General features: G+C 42.5%; 1 protein-coding gene across 1 annotated transcript in view; it reads left to right on the top strand.

The window, feature by feature from the left end:
• Nucleotides 1-19,491, top strand: part of MCF2L2 (MCF.2 cell line derived transforming sequence-like 2) — a 192,205-nt gene that overhangs the window by 151,051 nt on the left and 21,663 nt on the right. Inside the window, exons 19-24 of the mRNA XM_012811572.2 lie at nt 485-577; nt 3,208-3,279; nt 5,441-5,566; nt 14,055-14,270; nt 15,671-15,763; nt 15,941-16,019. Coding sequence (XP_012667026.2) covers nt 485-577; nt 3,208-3,279; nt 5,441-5,566; nt 14,055-14,270; nt 15,671-15,763; nt 15,941-16,019 — 679 coding nt within the window. The remainder of the gene's footprint in view (nt 1-484; nt 578-3,207; nt 3,280-5,440; nt 5,567-14,054; nt 14,271-15,670; nt 15,764-15,940; nt 16,020-19,491) is intronic.

Here is a 19,491-nt window from a genome sequence, read left to right as displayed (position 1 = left end):
GGGGGGCTCCAGGCTCAAAATGGCCTACTGGTGGATTTGCTTTCTAAAAAGAATAAATGGTTTTGCTTCCTTAGTTGCTTTTAAAAATAGAGAGGGTGCCAAAAAAAGTATACACATTTTAAGAAAGAAAAAATTTGTATTGAATTGATAACAAAAGATGAATACACATCACATCGAACATCTCTTAAAATTGCAGAAGTCAGTTGTGACTTGAGTATTAGAAATTCAATATAATTTTTTCTGCTCTTAAAATGTGTACACATTTTTTGGCACCCTCCGTATTAGCCAAGGCTCTCTCATTTTCATACACTGCTCTAGGGGACTAAACAACTTAGGAGCATTCTGGAACTCTTGTCCACAAAAAGCCATTTTGTTTCTTGTATCTGAATGCTACCGCTTTTGTGTCCCCTCTCTCTCTCTCTCTCTCTCTCTCTCTCTCTCTCTGGTTTGTTTTGTTTTATGTTGTATCTGTTTCCTTTTAAAGGTATGCCAGCGCCAACTGGATCACAACCTTCCTCTTTTTAAGTATCTTAGAGGACCCAGCCGGAGACTTATAAAATACCAGATGCTGCTGAAGGTAAAGTCAAAGAGCTTTTCTGTGCTGGGAAAGGGGTGCCTGTACTTGGCAGTCTTTTCTTTACACATGGGAGAGCTGTGACTTGGTCTTCTAAGGCTGAAGGTATGTCCATCCTTCACAATTTTCTTTCTTCAAGTCTAAACCACCCCTCTCAATGAGAAGTAAAAGCAGAGAATCCTAGAGAAGGAAGGGACCTGGCAGCCTGGTTAGTCCAAGATCTAGCCTAGCTCAGGGCACAAGAGCGCTTTGGCTTTGGGGGGAAGGGGGCATAGCCACACTGCTGGCCGCTGGCAGGGCAGGGGAAGCAGCCAGAGACTCTGTCTCAGCCATTTTACAAATGAGGCAAAGAACTTAGGGAAAAGGTACTGTTTAAGGTGCATTTATACAGTGGATAAAAAGCGGCAAAACTGGAATCTCCTCTCCTTTTACAACACCGGCCCCCACTCTTAGATTTAGAATCTTACTCCAAGAGCAGTGTAACAGGGAATGTTGTATCTAAAGTCCCGAGTAGCTCTCTCTCTCCCCCTCTCTCTCATCTGCACTCCTCTTTAGCAGTGAGGTATTGCCTCCAATAGTAAACACCTCCCAGGTCCCAAGCAGGACATGAGGGTCTATCCAGGCTGGTTTCCCAGGAATAAGCTTGACAGAAGGGTCTGGGCAACCCCTATAAGTTGTCTTTTGAATTAACCTATATAAGGTATTTAGGTATTCTTGACCTGCGGCCACTGTCTCCTAATTGAAAAAAACAAAAACAAAAAAGAACCTATTATTTACTTCTTATTTAATTCTCACAATCAGACATGCCAAGCAAAGGTCTAAACTGTTAAGGGAAAGATCAAACTCATCTGCCCTTAGAAAAAGTTACCCTTTCAGGCCAGTGTGTACCTGTAAATCCAGCACTGGGGAGGCTGAGGCAGGAGGATAGTTTGAGTTCAAGGCCAGCCTGAGCACCATAGCCAGACCCTGTCTCTGAACAAAAAGAGCTACTTCTTTCAGCTCTCTACCGCAAGTTTCAGTTTCAGCCTCACTGTACCCACTCCGCTGTTTACCAGTTATGAGACCTTGACTTCTTGAGCCTTGGTTTTTTCCTATGTAAAATGAGGCAATGGAATCTCCTCCTCCTTAAGGCCATGGCCAAGCAGGTGAGTAATCAGTGAGCTGGGCAGAGCCCACCCCCAGTAGGCTTCACGACATGGGTAGCTGTTACTTTAGACATCAAGACTGTCCCACCAGGGTGGGAACGAGGCTAAGGATCCATTTCCCTCGGGGCAGCCTCTGCGAGCTCATTGCAGTCATCAGCACTCTGCAAGTCTTACCTCTGGGCCCAGGGAGGAGGGAGCAGGACATACGTGGTGGTCTTCCCTCTTTCCTCATCCTGGAGCTTTCCCACAGAGGAGCTATTACACAGACTAGGTTACACACGACCCCCAGAAGGGCGTAGACCCTTAGTGTTAGAAAGGCAGACTCCGGCATATTCCTCCTGTCTCTGGCTCCTGCCCTGAGGCCTCCAGGATGCCTGAACTCAAAGAATTTAGGGGATTTTGTTAGCTGCCTTTCACTAAGGAAACAAGATAGAATCACTATGAAATACTCCAAACCATTTCCTAGCTAAGCATGGTGGTGCCTGGAAGCCAGCTTAAGCCTTTGGTATGCCCGTAAAGACAGGAAGGACTGCGCATGTCCTCTACCCTGAGAGGCGGAGCTCGTCCTGCACCCCCTGAGGGTCAACTGGCTTGAAAGAGCCTGTGGGTTGGACCCATGGCCTCGTGCTTTAGAAAGGAAAGTGGAATCCCGGTGTGGGAAATCCTTTCCAAGTATTAATATAAGAGAAAGGGCAAGGAATGGTAGATTACACCATAAAAAACAAAGACACAGGAAACATTGGGAAAAATGTTACTAAAGTACGTTAAAGAGGTTGGTCTGCTTAATTAATAACAAACTCCTAGAAATAAATAACAAAAAGATGAACAAAGGACACGGGCAGTTTACAAAAAATAAATACTAATGGCAAATTTTTTAATGTTCTACATCTCTAGTTATCTTAGGAATTCAAATTAAAACAACAGTGAGGTAGGATTTCTCTGTTGATTCAATTGGCAAATATTTTGTGTTAAATGGTAATGCACCGTGTAGGCTAAGGGCCAGTGAAACAGGCTGGCAGGAGCACAGTTCTTCTCTAAAGAAACTGGAAATATGCCCCCAAATTCTTTACATTTACAATTCTTCCTCTTGGAATTTAGCCTTAAGAAAAATCCACCAAAATAATAATTATTATTATAGTCAAAAACGTTGAACCTAAAATGTTTAAAAGTAGGGGAACATCATAATTCATAATTATAATTCACTTATGGTTTAACTATAAAATGCACTTATATATACTCTACCATCTATAACAAAAATACATCATGGGAAAATGTTCCTGATACATTGTCAAACGAGGAAAAGTAGCCACCAAATAGTGTATACAGTATGATTCTGCGTTTGTGGAAAGAACTCTGTGCCAAATAGATCACTCATTCTTTCCCTCTTACAAATTTACATCCATTCCGGGTTAGCTGTAAGTTGTTTGCACAGTACATTTTGTTAGCAGTCTACTTTTGATTTTTCACAAGGCTTTTGGGTTAATGCAGGGTCTGCTGGATTTTGAGTCTCCTGAAGATCTGAAGATAGAGCCAGGTGACCAGGAAGGAGGCTCAACTAAGGTACTGCATTGTAAATATTACGTTTTATATAACTGCTAATGGCGTTAGCCTATAGGTGGAAGGATTTATAGCAATATTATTTTCCTTGCTTATGATTTTTTTTTTCAGTTTTCTAAAATGGGATGTGTCTTATAATTCACAGTCAGGAGAAAAACAAAAAATTAAAGGCAATTTTGAAGTAGGTATTTGCAGCCTAGCGAGAAGTGGTAATATATTTTTTTTTCTTTCATGTAAAACAAATTTAATGGGAATTCAAAATTAAGTGAATTGCAAAATGCACACATGAAAGACTGGAAATAAATAAATATGATAAAATGTCTGCTCTGGTTTTCCCAAGTGCTGAGAGGATTATGTCTGATTTATGGTTTCTTCTTTGTGCTTCTTAGCATATCTAAGTTATGTGCCTTCTGCATTGCTGTCCTCTGAAAGAAAGAAAGAGAGAGAAAGAGAGAGAGAGATAGAGAAGTCTAGGAGAAACCACCAAGGTTCTCTTGGAATAGGTGGTCGCCTCGCTAAGTTAGAAAGAAATTCGTGATTTAGAGTGGGGTTTCTTCTAAATTTCCTATAAGATATTCTGTTTTTAACAAGTGTCTCAAGGGGCCTTCGTTTGCACGCTCCCCCTGCTCCAAAGGAAGCAGTTCAGGGCCCCGCCTGAGCCAGGGGGAGCTAGCTCCAGTCAGGAGGTTAACAGTGCTGGTAAGGCGTCTTTTTCTCCACTCCTGGAGACTGGCCAGTTCCTCTCTCTCTGGAAGATATTTTCCCTTTGTGATTCTGTGCCTCTTGCACTCTCACTTTGTATCGCTTCTTTTTCTTTTTCTGTCTTTTTGCTGGAAAAAACTCTTTGTATGGGAGGAGGGAAAAAAAAACCATGTAAGAACTTCTCTGAGCCCCACCTTCCACACTGTAAAACTAGTTGCCTGGTTTGTTTGTAAGAGGAGGGTCAATGGGAAGGAGAGGGGTCTGAGCAGATACCTATAAAAAAAAAAATGAGTTTTAAGTGTTAGGTAAGGAGAAAGATGCCTGGTATAAGAAGAAATTTTGACCCCAAACTCAGGTGAGAACCTGTTGTCATTTACCAGGAACTAAAGTTTATTTACTGTGAGTGAGACGCAAGTCCCCAGGGCACATTGCTCGGTGAAGGCAGTATCGGCTTGTCTTCTCTTCAGCCCTGCCGCTCAGATCTAATACCCAATGCTTCAGCTATCATTTAATAAAAAAAGGAAAGAAAAGAAAACCCCTGGCCCTTTGAATACATCACACTGTGGAGGACAAAAAGATGTGGGTCTAGGCGGGGAACAGCAAAGAGCTGTCTGATCTTTGTAGTAGAAATTTAAGTGTTAAAGAAAATACACGGAACAGACCAGACTTTCTTGTTTGTGTTTACCAGGTCTCAGAGATATATGCCCTGTAGGTACCAGAGGAATAAAATACAGATAACCCAAGCCAAAGCCTTTAGAACTGAAACAGTCAGCCCTCTCGCATCCTAAGTGTCACTGGGTCAATGATGGGGACAGCCATCTCTTTCAGAGCATGTTGGCTTACCTCTTTGGTATCTTTAATTATGGTCCAACATGAACAGGGTTGGGCCAGGTAAAAGCAAGGAAGGACAGAGCTGGGGGAGATTCAGCGAACGAAATGTGAGCGTTAGGGTTTTTACACCGAAATCACTGGGGACTCTCCACATGGCAGCCTGTTCTTAGCCTCTATAGGAGTTTACAAGTGTCCTCCTCCGGAATGGTTTTAAGTATAATTTTACCCATAGGAATAAGCTTTTCACATTAAACCTATATTTACTCAGTTGGCATTTTTCAGTAAGCCCCAGGGGTAGGGGGCTAAAAGGAGGAGAAGCCTATCTAAAGGGGCTTGGTTTTTCCATGCTTTAAAAAAGCTGAGTTCTTTACATTTCTTATATAGCAGGAACATAATGTCAGTGGTTTTGGGAACTTCATTGCCTAATACGATGTGCAGAAGGTTAGCAGATGTGTCACTTGCCTGTGTATCACATCCTCTGCCACTGTTCTTTGGGGGCAGGAGGCAAGTGAGTGCGCCCACGTTCTCAGTCACTGCTGGCTGCATCTGCCGCTCAGTCTTGCCTCGTTTTCCTTCTTCATCTGGTAGGTGGTCTGGTTTTGGTTTCCAACAAGGCATTTGTTTTCCACAGAATGGGCCAAAGAGGACCAAGGATTCACCGTTCTCAGCTGAACTACAACAAGCTTTGGCGGTGATAGAGGATTTGATCAAGTCCTGTGAGCTAGCCGTGGACCTGGCAGCGGTCACTGGATGTCCGGTATGTTCCATACAAGTGTTGGGATTTCACACCAAAGGCAGGGACAGTATTTCCAAGGTAGGGTAGGCTGTGGCAACGTTAAAGAAATAATCTGGGCAAGGAGATGTGGCTCTGAGGAGGGTCACCAAAACGGCAAACCCGTGCAGCCCCTGGCACCTTCCAGAATCTTGGGTATATTTCTCAGGGTCTTAACTGACCCACAGATTGGACAAACCAGAAACTCGGGGGCCAGAATGTACCCGGGCAGGGGACTGTACCAAAGGAGTCATTTATTTTCTAATTTATGGAATTATTAAAAAAGATTGGTAAGATTTTTCCTTCTTAGCTCAGAGTTTCTCTGAGAAAAGTATTTTGAAAACGGGTCCTATGTGAGAGTTAAGCCCTATTGCACACTGTGGGTCCCCGCAGAGGCCCAACAGGTATACAGCGTGCATCCCCTGATCCAAATGGTTGAAAGAAAACCCAAGAGAGTGTGTTTCCAGACTGACACTGGAGGGTGGAGCGCTCTCAGCTCCGCTCTCCTTTTTTAAAAAATCATTTATTTTCCTTTTTAATTAAAAAAAATTATTTTTTCCCCTAGATACAAAGGTTTTTGCCCTTGTATAAAAAAACAGTGCCCAAAAGATGACACAAGGACTCACAAATACTCATTGGACCTAAAAAAAAAAAAAAAAAAAAGACTCCCTGGCCCTCACTGGCACTATGATTCCTGTTTTACTATGCAAGGTCCCAACTAGCCTTAATTGGGCTGTCAGCCTGAAAAACAGCTTTTCTAGTCCGTATTTCAGTTGTTTTTTTACCAAAAAAGTAAAATAAACAATAAAATAAAACTTTCTTTAAAGAAAAGAAAAAACGAAAATAAAAGAGGAAAGAAATATCTCCATTCAATTCACACACACTTGGGTGTAGCGCTGCTTTGCTCGGATCTTTCCTTCTCATAAATACAGAAAAGGGATGGAGCTTGTTTTCAAGTAAAATCGCTGATCCACCTTTTTCCCTTCCTGGACACACACACACACACACACACACGCACACTCACGCACTCACACGTGCCCTTTTTCCCTGCCTCAGGCACGGGCCCACCCCAGCTCTGCTGGTTCTTGAAAAGGAGACAAAATGGATCACCACAAGGATGCAATCACCAAGCAGGGAGGGAAGGGGAGTCTTGAGCCTTTGGGAGTGGCGGGGATCCCCACCTGGTGAGCGGGGCATGTGCGGAGGAGACCCCAGGGGTGTTCTAGGTGCCCACCTCCCTGCACCGGCCCCCTCAGACGATACTAAATACTGCTTGGTTGCTCCACTTTCCCACCCCTGGATCCCCTCCAGCCACTCCTCTTCTCTCTTCTGGGCACTGACATTGGTTAAATCTCAATTTCCTTTTTTGGTTTTATAGTAGTGAAAGTTTAGGAACAGGAAAGCCCACACACTCTTTGGACGGTCTTTTCTACCGAAGCAAATGGCTGGACAAGTGAGAGTCTGAACCTGCTCCTCCCCCCACCTGTCCCTGCTCCCTGGTAAACAGCAGTGTTGATCCCTAGCGTGCCAGTCCCAGGCATCTCACATAAACTGTTCACTCTAACTGCGTGACCTCTTTGGTAATGAGACACACTTCATATTCAACTGTTTTTCACCCTGTGGTTCAGATTTTGATTCAGGTGTGTTTGTTTTTTATCACCGTCATAATGAATTACAAGCTTGGTGGCTTAGCATGGCAGTTCCTGGGTCAAAAGTTCAACCCAGTCTCATGTGCTAAGATCAAGGGGTTTGCCTTCCTTTTTGGAGACTGGGAGCAAATCTGTTTCCTTGCTTGAGTTTTCCAGCTTAAAAGAGCCACCCACATTCCTTAGTTCATGGCCCCTTCCTCCAGCCTCCAGTGGAGTTCTCACATCATAGCACTCTGACCTTTTCTTGTGCTTCTCTGTCACTTTTAAAGTTATTTCAGATTAACAGGAGAGTATAAACCACTGGTTATGTAATTTACACAGGTAAAGTTGAAGTCCAAGTGGTAGCTGTGTCCTGTTCCCAGGGAGTGTGCCAACTAGCCATGCATTATACCTGCTGGATGGGAACCTACTGAACCCCCACACCCACTACCCGCTTTCTTTTTTTTGAGACAGAGTCTCACTATGTTGCCCTGGTAGAGTGCTGTGATGTCACAGCTCACAGCAACCTCCAACTCCTGGGCTTAGGCAGTTCTCTTGCCTCAGCCCCCCAAGTAGTTGGGACTACAGGTGCCCGCCATAACACCTGGCTATGTTTTGTTGCAGTTTGGCCGGGCCTGGTTCGAACCTGCTACCCTCCGTATATGGGGCCGGCACCCTACCCACTGAGCCACAGGTGCCGCCCTGGATTAACAATCTTAATTTCATCTTCCCCCTTAACTCCCATTTGCCATAGAACCTGACATATTCTCAGATTCCAGGGATTCGGATATGGACACCTTTGGGAAGCCATCAGTCTTTTAGTCACAGAGGTTTCAAGCATTTTAAGGATTATATTTTAGACAAAAGACTTTCCTTCTCTTTTTTCCCTTTTCATTTTTGCTTGGTTTTGAACATACTATTTATTGAGATCTTGGTAGAGGTAAAGACTTTGCTTTGCTTTTCCTTGTCACAGATTAAACTAGAAAGATTATTTAGAAGCCAAAAAATGTGATCATAATTAATTCTCTTCCTGGAATTTCGCTGGCCAGCATCTCAGAAACTTAGCCTCACTGGATTTGCTGTGATCCCAGGCAGGATGCTGTCACTGTCCTTTGGGTCTCCCAGGTGTTCTCTGATGATGACTGATGTGATTCAAGAGGGTGTTTCATGAACTACAGGGCAGAGTTAATGCATCTGAGGGGGATTGTTTCTTAGCAATAATTTTCTTTCTTCAGCTAAGGAAAGTAGAGGGAACAATTTGTTTAATCAATTTAGGATATCGTTTTGCTCTTTTCTTTTACCTTGTCAGGTGTCAGCTACCCCTCTATTTTCTTGAATGAAAAGAACGTCTGGGAGTGATATGCAAACCAGGAAACTGAAAATAAATAACACTGGAAGAGGGAGTTGTTAGAAAAAGAATGATTAAAACACGAGGAAGTAGCGATCTAATTTCATTCCAACCAGCTTATATGCAAATAAGATGAACTAGCTTATAGATTATTAGATATTTTACGCCAAATGCAACAACTGGCCTTTTTTGCCTGTGTGTCTTCCGAATTGTGCCAGATGCACATGGTGTCTTCAGAATTGTGCCAGATGCACACTGACAGATGCTATATGGTTTCTTTTCAGCTAAGGCTTTAACTTGCTTTTGTATCTACTACATGAGTTATTTCTCCTGACAGTTTTATATAATCCTATTGAATTGTGGAAGAGTAAGCACTGGAATTTTTAACTTTCTAATTCCAGAGCAGATCCATGTAAAGAATAATTAACTAACCCAAGATCATGTGACTGTCAGCTTAGACCATTTCTCCCTAGCCAGGGTACCAGCCACAGTTTTTTTTTTTGGTTCTGGTTAGAGTTGACTAAGAACTCAACTACTTCTAACTCAGAGGTAAGGGTTCTGGGATTCTTTGGCTCAGTTTTGTAGAACTTTATTCCAGGTGTGAATAGTCACATGCTACATGCAGGGATGAATCTAGAACTTAACCTCTTATTTTCTCTTCTTGAAATTCACTAGTTTCATTTCCTCACACAAACCGTTTATCAGAGGAGAAAAAGAAAGAAAGTAGAAGGAAGTTACACAGAGTAAAAATACATTCTGCCCAAAGAGGAAAGAGTCTGTCTCCAAGAGTGGAGAAAGACCTTGAAACTCTCCATTAGCATGATTCTATAAAGGAGAGAAATTGAATGTGAATGGATCAATTCATAATTCAAACAACTAGAAAAAAATTCTCTCCCAATACTTATATTTTCTTTCTCTTGTGCATGCTCAATTAGTCCTTGGTTTAATTTGATCACAGGAGTTGAAATTTCTTTTTCTTTTTTTTTTTAGAGACAGAGTCTCACTTTGTTGCCCTCGGTGGAGTGCTGTGGCATCACAGCTCACCGCAACCTCCAGCTTTTGGACTTAGGCGATTCTCTTGCCTCAGCCTCCCGAGTAGCTGGGACTACAGGCATCCACCACAACACCCGGCTATTTTTTGTTGCAGTTTGGCTGGGGCCGGGTTTGAACCCACCAGCCTTGGTATATGGGGCCAGCGCTCTACTCATTGAGCCACAGGCACCACCGGCTTGAAAATTTTTTTAACAAGTTTGTTTTGTTTTATGTGAAATAAATTACTGGGATGTCATTTACATTCTGCAAATTAAAAAAAAAGTTTTTTCTGTATTGGAATCCAATGCATAATAGAGATACCTTTAAATGCTGACTTAGGGCAGGCTCAGTGACTCACACCTATAATCCTAGCACTTTGGGAGGCCAAGATGGAGTGTTGCCTGAGGTCTGAGGTCAGGAGCATGAGGTCACAATGAACTGTGATGATGCCACTGTTCCATCCCTTGAAACAGAGTAAAAACAAACAAACAAATAAAATGACTTGCTAGGAACATCCAAAGTTGAATAATAAAGGTTGAACGAAACGTTTTTCTTTTCTGGAACAAATTCAGTAAAGGATGTATTTTTCTTGCAAGTTCATCGTGGGCTAGGTCCAGGTATTTTATTTCCATTTTAGTTCCCTTTTGCCCTTCCATAGTATTGGCTGCAGGGATAAGGCTGAGTAAATAATCCTAGTGACACAATGAAACTGCCTTGTGCATCTTCCCACCCTAGTGATATTGGCATCAGAGATATCCTGGTGGTTAGAAGGTACAGAGCAAACAGCCCTAGTCCTGAGTTATAGAGGGACCTGCTTAGGCTGGAAAGGAAGGAACCTTTTGCTTCTGGCTTGTTTAATCATGGCTCCCACAGCTTCTGCTTTTAGTGTCTGCACCAGGTTTTGTGTTGGTTCACTTATCCAGATGTTTCCTGCTACTTTGTACAAGAAGTGTGTGACTGTCACATTAGTCCCACTGCCAGGAATGGAAACTTGGGCACCCAAAAGAGGTCTCTTGCTGAGGCTGGCTTCCCTAGATTCACTCTCTCAGTCAGATTCTTCATTTCGCCAATGTGGGCAGGCGTAAAAGTTTTATATGGGACCTCTTACTTACATGATGCCCGTGCATGAAAACGGTAGCATTTACTAGTTGATTTTGTGATTGCTTCCCGTATAGCAGGAGGCCATCTAACCTAACACTGGCTTATTTGTTTGAGGTAGCTCCTGTGTTCCGTCGCCAAGCTCACAACCATCAGGTTCTTCAACATAGCCATGTAACATAGCCACACTTCTTGGTCACTAGTGCAAAACTGTTGAGAGTTTATCAGCTTCCTTGAGCCACTGTGACAAAGTACCACAAACCCGGTGACTTAAGACAATATAAATCTGTTCTCTCAGTGTTGAAGCCCACATGTCCAAAGTCAAGGTGACAGTAGGACTGTCCTCCCTTGAAGGCTCCAGGGAAGAATCCTCCCTTGTCTCTTCCTGGCTTCTGCTGGTTGCCAGCATTTGTTGGAGTTCCTTGGCTGAGCACTGTGTCAATCCAAGTTCTTCCTTGTCATCACAAGACTGTCTTGCCTCAATGTGTGACTCTGAGTTTCTGTTTTCTCTTTTTATAAGGATACCAGCCATTAGATTAGACTCATCCTGATTCAATGTGACCTCATTTTAATTAATCACATCTACAGAGACCCTCTTTCCAATAAGTTTATGTTCTGAAGTTCCAGTAGATATGAGTTTTGAGGGGGGAGACTATTCTACCCAATTCTATGCCCTGTACCCCCAGGCACCACTAAATGACAATAAATGCCTAAAAACTTACTAGGGAACAAGTATCTGATCTTGGGATCAACTACAGTCTGGTTGGAAAGGAAGCTACTGATGATTGAAAAGATACCCAGCGGTCGTGCTGGCCTGCTCTGGGACTGTCCCCATAGCTTCCCTTTGAAGGAGCGGGGCTCCACACAGCACAGCCCTGCTGGCAATGCAGTGAGCGCCTGCCCTCCCTCAGCACCGTGCAGAGCGTGTGCTTGCTCGCTGGAGGTTGTATCTTGATCAGTGACACGTCATTCCATCATGAGCCTGGCCCTGAGAACATTTATGCAAGATGAGCCAGAGATATGCAGTTACATGTTGTAGCCAGACTCGAAAGACCCAGCAGTTCTCTGCAGTGACCTCCATCAATGATGGGTCTGCTGGAAAAGCTGACCCACAGAGACTCAGGAAGAGTCAGGACAATGGCAGAGCCAGGCACACAGAGATGGGACTGAACGCATGGGGGATGCACAGCGGCTCTGAGGCCCTGGTGTAGGGAGGGAATCGGGGTTCTTCCCTGTGTGCGCGCCCATCTGTGCCAGGCACTCCCGCATGCCTGCTATTCCCTCCCTATCCTACTGGCAGGTGTCTGCCCTCCACCAGCGTCTTTTTCTCTTCACAGTTTCTGGTGACTCATTTCTTCACAGTGCTGTTTGCTTCTCAGTTTTTCCACCACCTACTTTCTCATCAAGTCCCACAGGCACCTCTTCCTGTCACTGCCAGCTTCTCAGCCTTCTTCAGCTCACATAGGCATCACACTGGCCACTCAGCAGTCTTTCTTCTACTGGGGCCCTGTGGTCAGTTGCTGTCCCCTCTCTGGGTTCATATCCCTTAGTCACTTGCCTATCAAGATGCAAGCAGCATGACCGCAGGTGGGGTGAGAAGTCAAGTTCAGAGGTGACAAGTGCAAACCTTGCTGCCCAAGTTTGCCTCTTCCATGGGGCTGTGGTCAGGGTTGTTTCCTCTATATCAGCCACAGCCTTGGCAAACACCTTAGCCGACACTGTGCCATCTTCTACTGGTCGTGAGAAAGTACAAATGTGTAAAACCTTTCCTTGAGCATAAAAGGAAAATTAGTGTAGAAAATAACGCCACACTGTTATGGAAATGACTGGACTGTATTGATTGCTCTTGAAGTTTTTATTTTAAAATTTCAGAAGTACAGTCAATTTTTTGAGAAAGATATTCATAGGGGGACATGGTGGTTCATACCTATAATACCAGTGATTTGGGAGGCTAAAGGGGGAGGATCGCTTGAGGCTAGGAATTCAAGACCAGCGTGAGCAACACAGTTAGCCCTTGTCTATACAAAACAATGTTTTTAAATAAAATGAATACAAGATATTTATAGTTTGCTCAACACATAAACAGTAAATTATTAAAATATCTACTCAATTATAAGTACATATTTTTAGTACTTAGTCTCAAAAATCACAGGGATTTATCTAAGTTAGATGTAACTTAGGGAGATTTCTTTGTCCTAGTCCTGTTCAAATAATTTGCTCTTTTTGACATTTTGATGTTAAGCAGTCTAAGTTTTTTAAAATACCAGATAAAATACCATACCTCTCGCTGATCTCACTGCACTGTCCTTTGAAGAGAGCTTAGAAAAGGAAGGGTCATCTCATTTATACTGTTGGCCAGACCTATGGGGCGGGGGCGACTTGCTGGTGGAGAGAGAGGCAGCACAAATGTGTGCCCTAGGGTTAAATAGGCTTTTTAGAAAATCTGTCCCTTGGGGTTGTCTTTATACTGTCTACTCACTCTGTTTATTTATTTGTTTGTTTTGAGACGAAGTCTACTCTGTTGCCCTTGGTAGAGTGCTGGAGAGTCAGCCCAGGTCAGAGCAACCTCAAACTCTTGAGCTCAAGAGATCCTCTTGCTTCAGCCTCCCCAGTAACTGAGACTACAGGCACCTACCACAAAGCCTGGCCAGTTTTTCTATTTTTAGTAGAGATGGAGTCTTGCTCTTGCTGGGGCTGGTCTTGAACTCTTGAGCTCAAGCAATCCACCTGCCTCAACCTCCCAGACTGCTAGGGTTATAGGCCTGAGCCACCGTGCCTGGCCTATCTACTCACTCTGAAAAACAGAGAGAAAGATAAAATGACTGTTTCTATTACAATGTTATGAAGATTATGTCACACTAAGCTTTCTCCTTTCTGAACAAACCTCCTGTGCTCAGGTTCTCATACACCTGAAGCAGATGTTAAGATGCAAATGGAGCACACAGATTGTTATAGGTCCATAATTCAGCAAAATTCTGTCCGTGTTCTGAGCAGAACTGAAACGTTAATTTCTTACCTTTTTCGAGTAGACTATCATGTATCAAACACAAGGAAGGGAAATAGAATTTTGCTAGCTAAAATTAATTATAAGACAGATGTACAATATTTTTATTTCAAGTATTTCTGACATCCTTTATGTATAGTATTGCCTTCCTAGCTCAACTGATTTCCTTACATAGCTGAGAATGGTGCCTTGCTCAGTGAAGCTTGCAGAATTGTAGCTTTGATTTAGTGACAGATTAGTCTAAGTGGCTAAAATTGTCAACCTCAAATAAGCGTGCTTTGTAATTTGAGAACAGACTCCAAAGCATTCTTTCTTTGTCGTGTAACTTAACAGCTCCTTTTTCTGTATGTCTTTGTTTCCAAGGATGATATCGGGAAACTGGGCAAGATGCTGATGCATGGCGCTTTCAACGTCTGGACGATTCACAAGGATCGTTATAAAATGAAGGATTTTATTCGATTTAAGCCCAGCCAGAGGCAAATCTATCTATTTGAAAGGGGAATAGTGTTCTGTAAGATACACACAGAGCCTGGGGACCAGGGTCTGTCTCCTTGTTACAGCTTCAAGAAGTCTATGAAGGTAAGGGGAGTGCGGTGGGCGTTACCGCAACCCAACGGGGAGAGAGCGAGAGCGAAAGGGAGGGAGAGATAAGGGGGCTGAAGCTTGGGGAGGTGAAGTTGACTTGCCACATGCCACACAACAGAGCTAGAATCCAGATCCTGTCTGAGTCAGGGTCACTTGCGACCAGTTCCTAGACAGGGCGGGGCTGGCATAGAGGTGCCTTTGCACTAAACAGAGAAAGGGGCCTATCTGGACAAAGTAATTAGTTAAAGTACCATCTTTCCTCCAAGCAGAGGGGTGAAAGACTTGGTGATTAGAGCATGAGCTGGATTTCTTAGCAGATTTGCCCTTCTCAACTGCACCTTTTTGTGTATAAATGTAGACAGGATCCTTGGGCGGTGCCTGTGGCTCAAGGAGTAGGGCAGTGGCCCCATATAATGGGGGTGGCATGTTAGAGCCCAACCCTGGTCAAAAACTGCAAAAAAAAGAAAAAAAGTAGGCAGAATCCTAACCCTGGAGGTCTAGGGACCCAGGCCTACATCAGCATTGTTTCCCAGCTGTATAAAAATTGTTTCATAGCCAGCTGGCTGTGTAAGACGCAGATGGACGCATAATACACATACAACCCAAATACACACACATATAGACACACATTTATGCTTTTTTGATTAAAGCTGCTAATTTATTCATAGTAGCCTTTGTTATTTATGCTTCTTAATGGATACTCATTCAGTTACTATTAGATACAGATTTGTGAATAAGTGCTAAAGGAGAGATGGTCACTTCACTTAAAGGTTTGTCTTTATGAAAAGATACAGTCTGTGTTAGCTTCTGAAACAGGCAAGACAGATGACATGGTGCCAGATTGTGTGGGTTTTTTTTTTCCATAATGCCATTTTCACATTTGGATTTTATTTTTTTATTTATATATTTTTTATTAAATCATAAACACATAGATCATGTATACATTAATGCATTTATGGGGTACCATGTGCTGATTTCATATAGAATTAGGAACGCTTACATCACACTGGTTAACATATACCTCATCTCATTTACTTAATTATTGTGTTAACATTTATACTCTATACTAATAGATCCAACATGTGCCCTTGCATTATGCACCATAGGTGTGATCCCACCATTCCCTCTCTCTCAATCTGACCTCCCTCCTCCCCTCCCAACCCCCTCCTCCCTCCTGCATCTTGGGCCATAGTTGTGATCTATTCTTCATATGGAAGTGTGAGTGACTGTGTTTTATACTGCCTTGGAGCCCCTAACAGAAGATAGTAAAATACTTGGAAGAAAGATAGAAGAAGAGGGTTCTCAAGGGTAGAAAGGATTAGAGTGAGTGACAGGGACACTTTTAAAATCAGAAAATGATGCTATAGAACCTTTCTCTTCCTTCTTTGCAATAGTTGATGACACTTTCAATTCACCAAGTTGGAAGGGGGAGCAATAAAAAGTTTGAAATTGCCAGCCGCAATGGACTTGAGAAGTACATCCTGCAGGTACAGACATGCCTTCCCCGTACGGCTCCTTTGTGCTTTCCTTACTGTGTTCCCATAACTTCCCGAGTTATTTTCCATCTTATCCTTCTAAGTCACTCAGAGAACAAGAACCCTGTCTAATTAATTCTCAGGGTGATCTGATTGATACTCATAGTATTTTCTTATCTGTAATTGCAGGCAGCTTCAAAAGAAATCAGAGACTGCTGGTTTTCAGAAATAAGTAAATTATTGATGGAGCAACAAAACAATGTTAAAGGTGGGTTACCGCTAACTGAGTCTAGAGAGAAACACTGAGTCCAGCTCCTGGTGGGTGTGTAGGTCGGAGATACGTTAAAGAAAATATCTCCTTCCTTGTAGGGAGAATAACTGTGGCCGTATTTTCACAGACACCTGTGCTTGCTTTATATTGTGAGGGAGTTTTTTGTGGTTTTGTGTGGTTATGTAAAGCTTTTTTTTTTTTTTTTTGTAGAGACAGAATCTGACTTTATTGCCCTTGATAGAGTGCTGTGGTGTCACAGCTCACAGCAACCTCCAACTCCTGGGCTTAGGTGATTCTCTTGCCTCATCCTCCTGAGTAGCTGGGACTATAGGCGCCCACCACAATGCCCAGATATTGCAATTTGGCCGGGGTTGGGTTTGAACCCACCACCCTGGGTATATGGGGCTGGCACCCTACCCACTGAGCCACAGGCACCATCCTGATTCTGATTCTAATTCCAGAACATTTTCATAACCTACCCCTAAAAATATTCTGCATCTTTAGTCGCCATCTTTCCTCTCCCCCGCACCTCCCCGGCCCCCCCTGGTATACTTTCCGCCGCTGTTGGATTTTCCTACTCTAGGCATTGCATATAAATGGAATCATATAAAATGTGGCCTTTTCTGTCTTTCCCTTCCATAAGTTTTTCACATTCTATTCCTGTTGCAGCACATGTCAGCACTTCGTGCCTTTTAATAGCTGAACGATAGTCCATTGTATGGATCTGCCATATTTGTTTGTCTGAATATCAGTTGGTAAATATTGAATACTGACTGGGCTGTTTTGCTTTCTGGATAGTGTTGCTTTCTGGATCTGCTATGGACATTCGCGTACAGATGATTTTCTTGGCTATGTATAAGTGGAATTGCTAGGCCATGTGATAATTCTATGTTAACTTTCAGAGGAACCTCCAAATTTTTTTCCAAAGCACTACCATTTCACAGTCACACAGGTCTGAGGGCTCTGTGTCTTCCATCCTTGCCAACATTTGCGGTTCACGTTGTTGTTGTTGCAGCGCTTAGTAGGAGTGTGGCAGTGGTTTTGATTAGCACTTCCCTCATCACTAGTGATGCTGAGCCTCTTCTCTAATGCTTTTTGGCCACTGGTATATCTTCTTTAGAGAATGTCTGTTCACCTTCTCTGCCCATTTTAAAATTGGCTTGTCATTTTATGGATGAACTGTAAGAGTTACCGGATATTGGACTCATCAGATACATGATTTGAAAGCATTTTTCCCATTTTATGTGTTGTCTTTACTTTCACCGTGAGGCATTTTGATGAAGTCCAGTTTATCTGTTTTTCTTTGGTTTCTTGTCTTTTGATGTCATATCTAAGAAACCATTGCCTGATCCAAGGTCACAAAGATTCACACCTATGTTTTGGTTTAAGAATATATATTTTTAACTCTTCATTCAGGTCTTTGATTCATTTTGAATTAATATTTGCATATGATGTGAATTAGAGGTCCGAGTTCACTTTTTTACATGCAGAAATCTGTTGTCCCAGAGCCATTGGTTGAAAAGACTCTTCTTTTCCCCATCAAATAGTTTTGACATCCTTATGGAAGGTAAATTGGCATTAGATACAAAATTCTTAGTTGATGGTTTTTTCTTTAAACACTCTAAATATGTCATCCCACTGCCTTTTGAACTTTGTGGTTTCTGATGAGAAATTAGCTATTATTCTTCCTGAAGTTTCCTTGTGTGAGCTGTTTTCAAGATTCTTTGTCTTTTGATAGTTTGATTGTGATAGGTGTAATCAAACATAATAGATTAGTTTGAATTCATATACATTGGAACTTTCTGGAATGTGTAGATTAATGTTTTTTCATACATTTAGGAAGACTTCAGCCATTATGTTTTTATTCATTTGACACCTTTGCCTCTCTTTTTCTGAGACTCTCATTATGTGTAGTTGATATGCTTGATGGTGCCCTTGGGGGTCTGAGTCTTTGTTCATTTTTTTTCATTTATTTTTTTCTTCCTCAGACTGGATAGTTTCAATTGACCTATATCTAAGTTCTGTGATTCTTTCTTCTGCCTACACAAATTTACTATTGAGCAACTTAAGTGAATTTTTCCCTTCATTATTATACTTTTCTTTTTCTTTTTTTCTTTTGAGACAGAGTCTCAAGCTGTCACCTTGGGTGGAGTGCTGTGGCATCACAGCTCTCAGCAACCACAAACTCTTAGGCTTAAGCGATTCTCTTGCCTCAGCCTCCCCAGAAGCTGGGACCACAGGCGCCTGCCACAACACCCTGCTATTTTTTGGTTGTAGTTGTCATTATTGTTTGGCAGGCCCAGGCTGGATTCAAACCCACCAGCTCTGGTGTATATGGCTGGTGCCCTAGCCACTGAGCTACAGGTGCCGAGTCAATTATTATACTTTTCAACTCCAGAATTTCTACTTGATCCTTTTTAAAAGACTTTTTATTTGTATTCTCTACTTAATTAGAGTATGTTTTTATACTTTGGTCCTTTAAAAACAATTTCCTTTAACTCTGAACATACAAAAAGTATAGCTGATTTAAAGTCCTGGTCTAGTAAGGCCAGTATCTTGGCTTCCTCAGGGACAGTTTCTGTTGACTACTCTTCCCTCCTGCACATCATATTTTCTTATTTCTTAGAGTTATTGTAATAAGAAACTTATTTCTTAAAGTTTTCTGTTGAAAACTGGACATTTAGAGTAATACACTGTGGCCACTCTGGAAATCAGATTCTCCTCTCCCTCTTTGTTTGTTGTTTTTGCTGTTTGCTGTCATTTCTTTGCTGAGTGACTTTTCTAAACTAATTCTGTAAAGTCTGTATTCATTATCTGTGTGGCCACTGAAGTCTCTGCTCAGTTAGCTTAGCGGTCAGCTGAAGACAGGGCAAAGATTTCCTTAAACATCTGAAACCAAAAAATCTTCCAGTCTTTGCTGAGGGCCTCCATGTGCTTCTTGGGGCACACGTTCAGCACCCCACCAGACGATTGACAATGCCACCTTCGCCTTCACTCTCTGTGCAGAACATCAGTTCAGCCACAGGGGGGAGCACAGGGCCTTCTCAGGTCTGCAGACATGAGTGTGTAGCTTTCTAGATTCTCGTTTTACACCTTTCCTATGCCTCTAGAAATATCTCATTCCTAAGCTTCTCTCTCTCTCTGTTTTTTTTTAAGAAAGAAGAAACACATTTTTTAATGTTCTTGTTAATTATCGACATGTTCACCATCATTACTAGTACAGAGGGTAATACAATTCTGTAGTTGGTGGAAAACATTTTGAAGCTGATTTTTAGTAATCCCAGCAATCAAGCTGATTTTTAGTAATATCAGCAATCAAGTTATCCTAGCTCACAAGTCTTCTAAAGATCAAGGTTGGGTTGAATAAACATTAGTTTTCACATGTCCCCATAAAAAGAAAGCCGGTGGAATCCAATCTGGCAAACACGGAGGCCAAGAAACTGGTCCACCTCTTTCCAACCCATGTGTT

Source organism: Otolemur garnettii, unplaced genomic scaffold (assembly GCF_000181295.1).
Source record: "Otolemur garnettii isolate 467f Iridium unplaced genomic scaffold, OtoGar3 scaffold00166, whole genome shotgun sequence".
NCBI lineage: Eukaryota > Metazoa > Chordata > Mammalia > Primates > Galagidae > Otolemur > Otolemur garnettii.
This window is presented reverse-complemented; position numbering and strand designations above follow the sequence as displayed.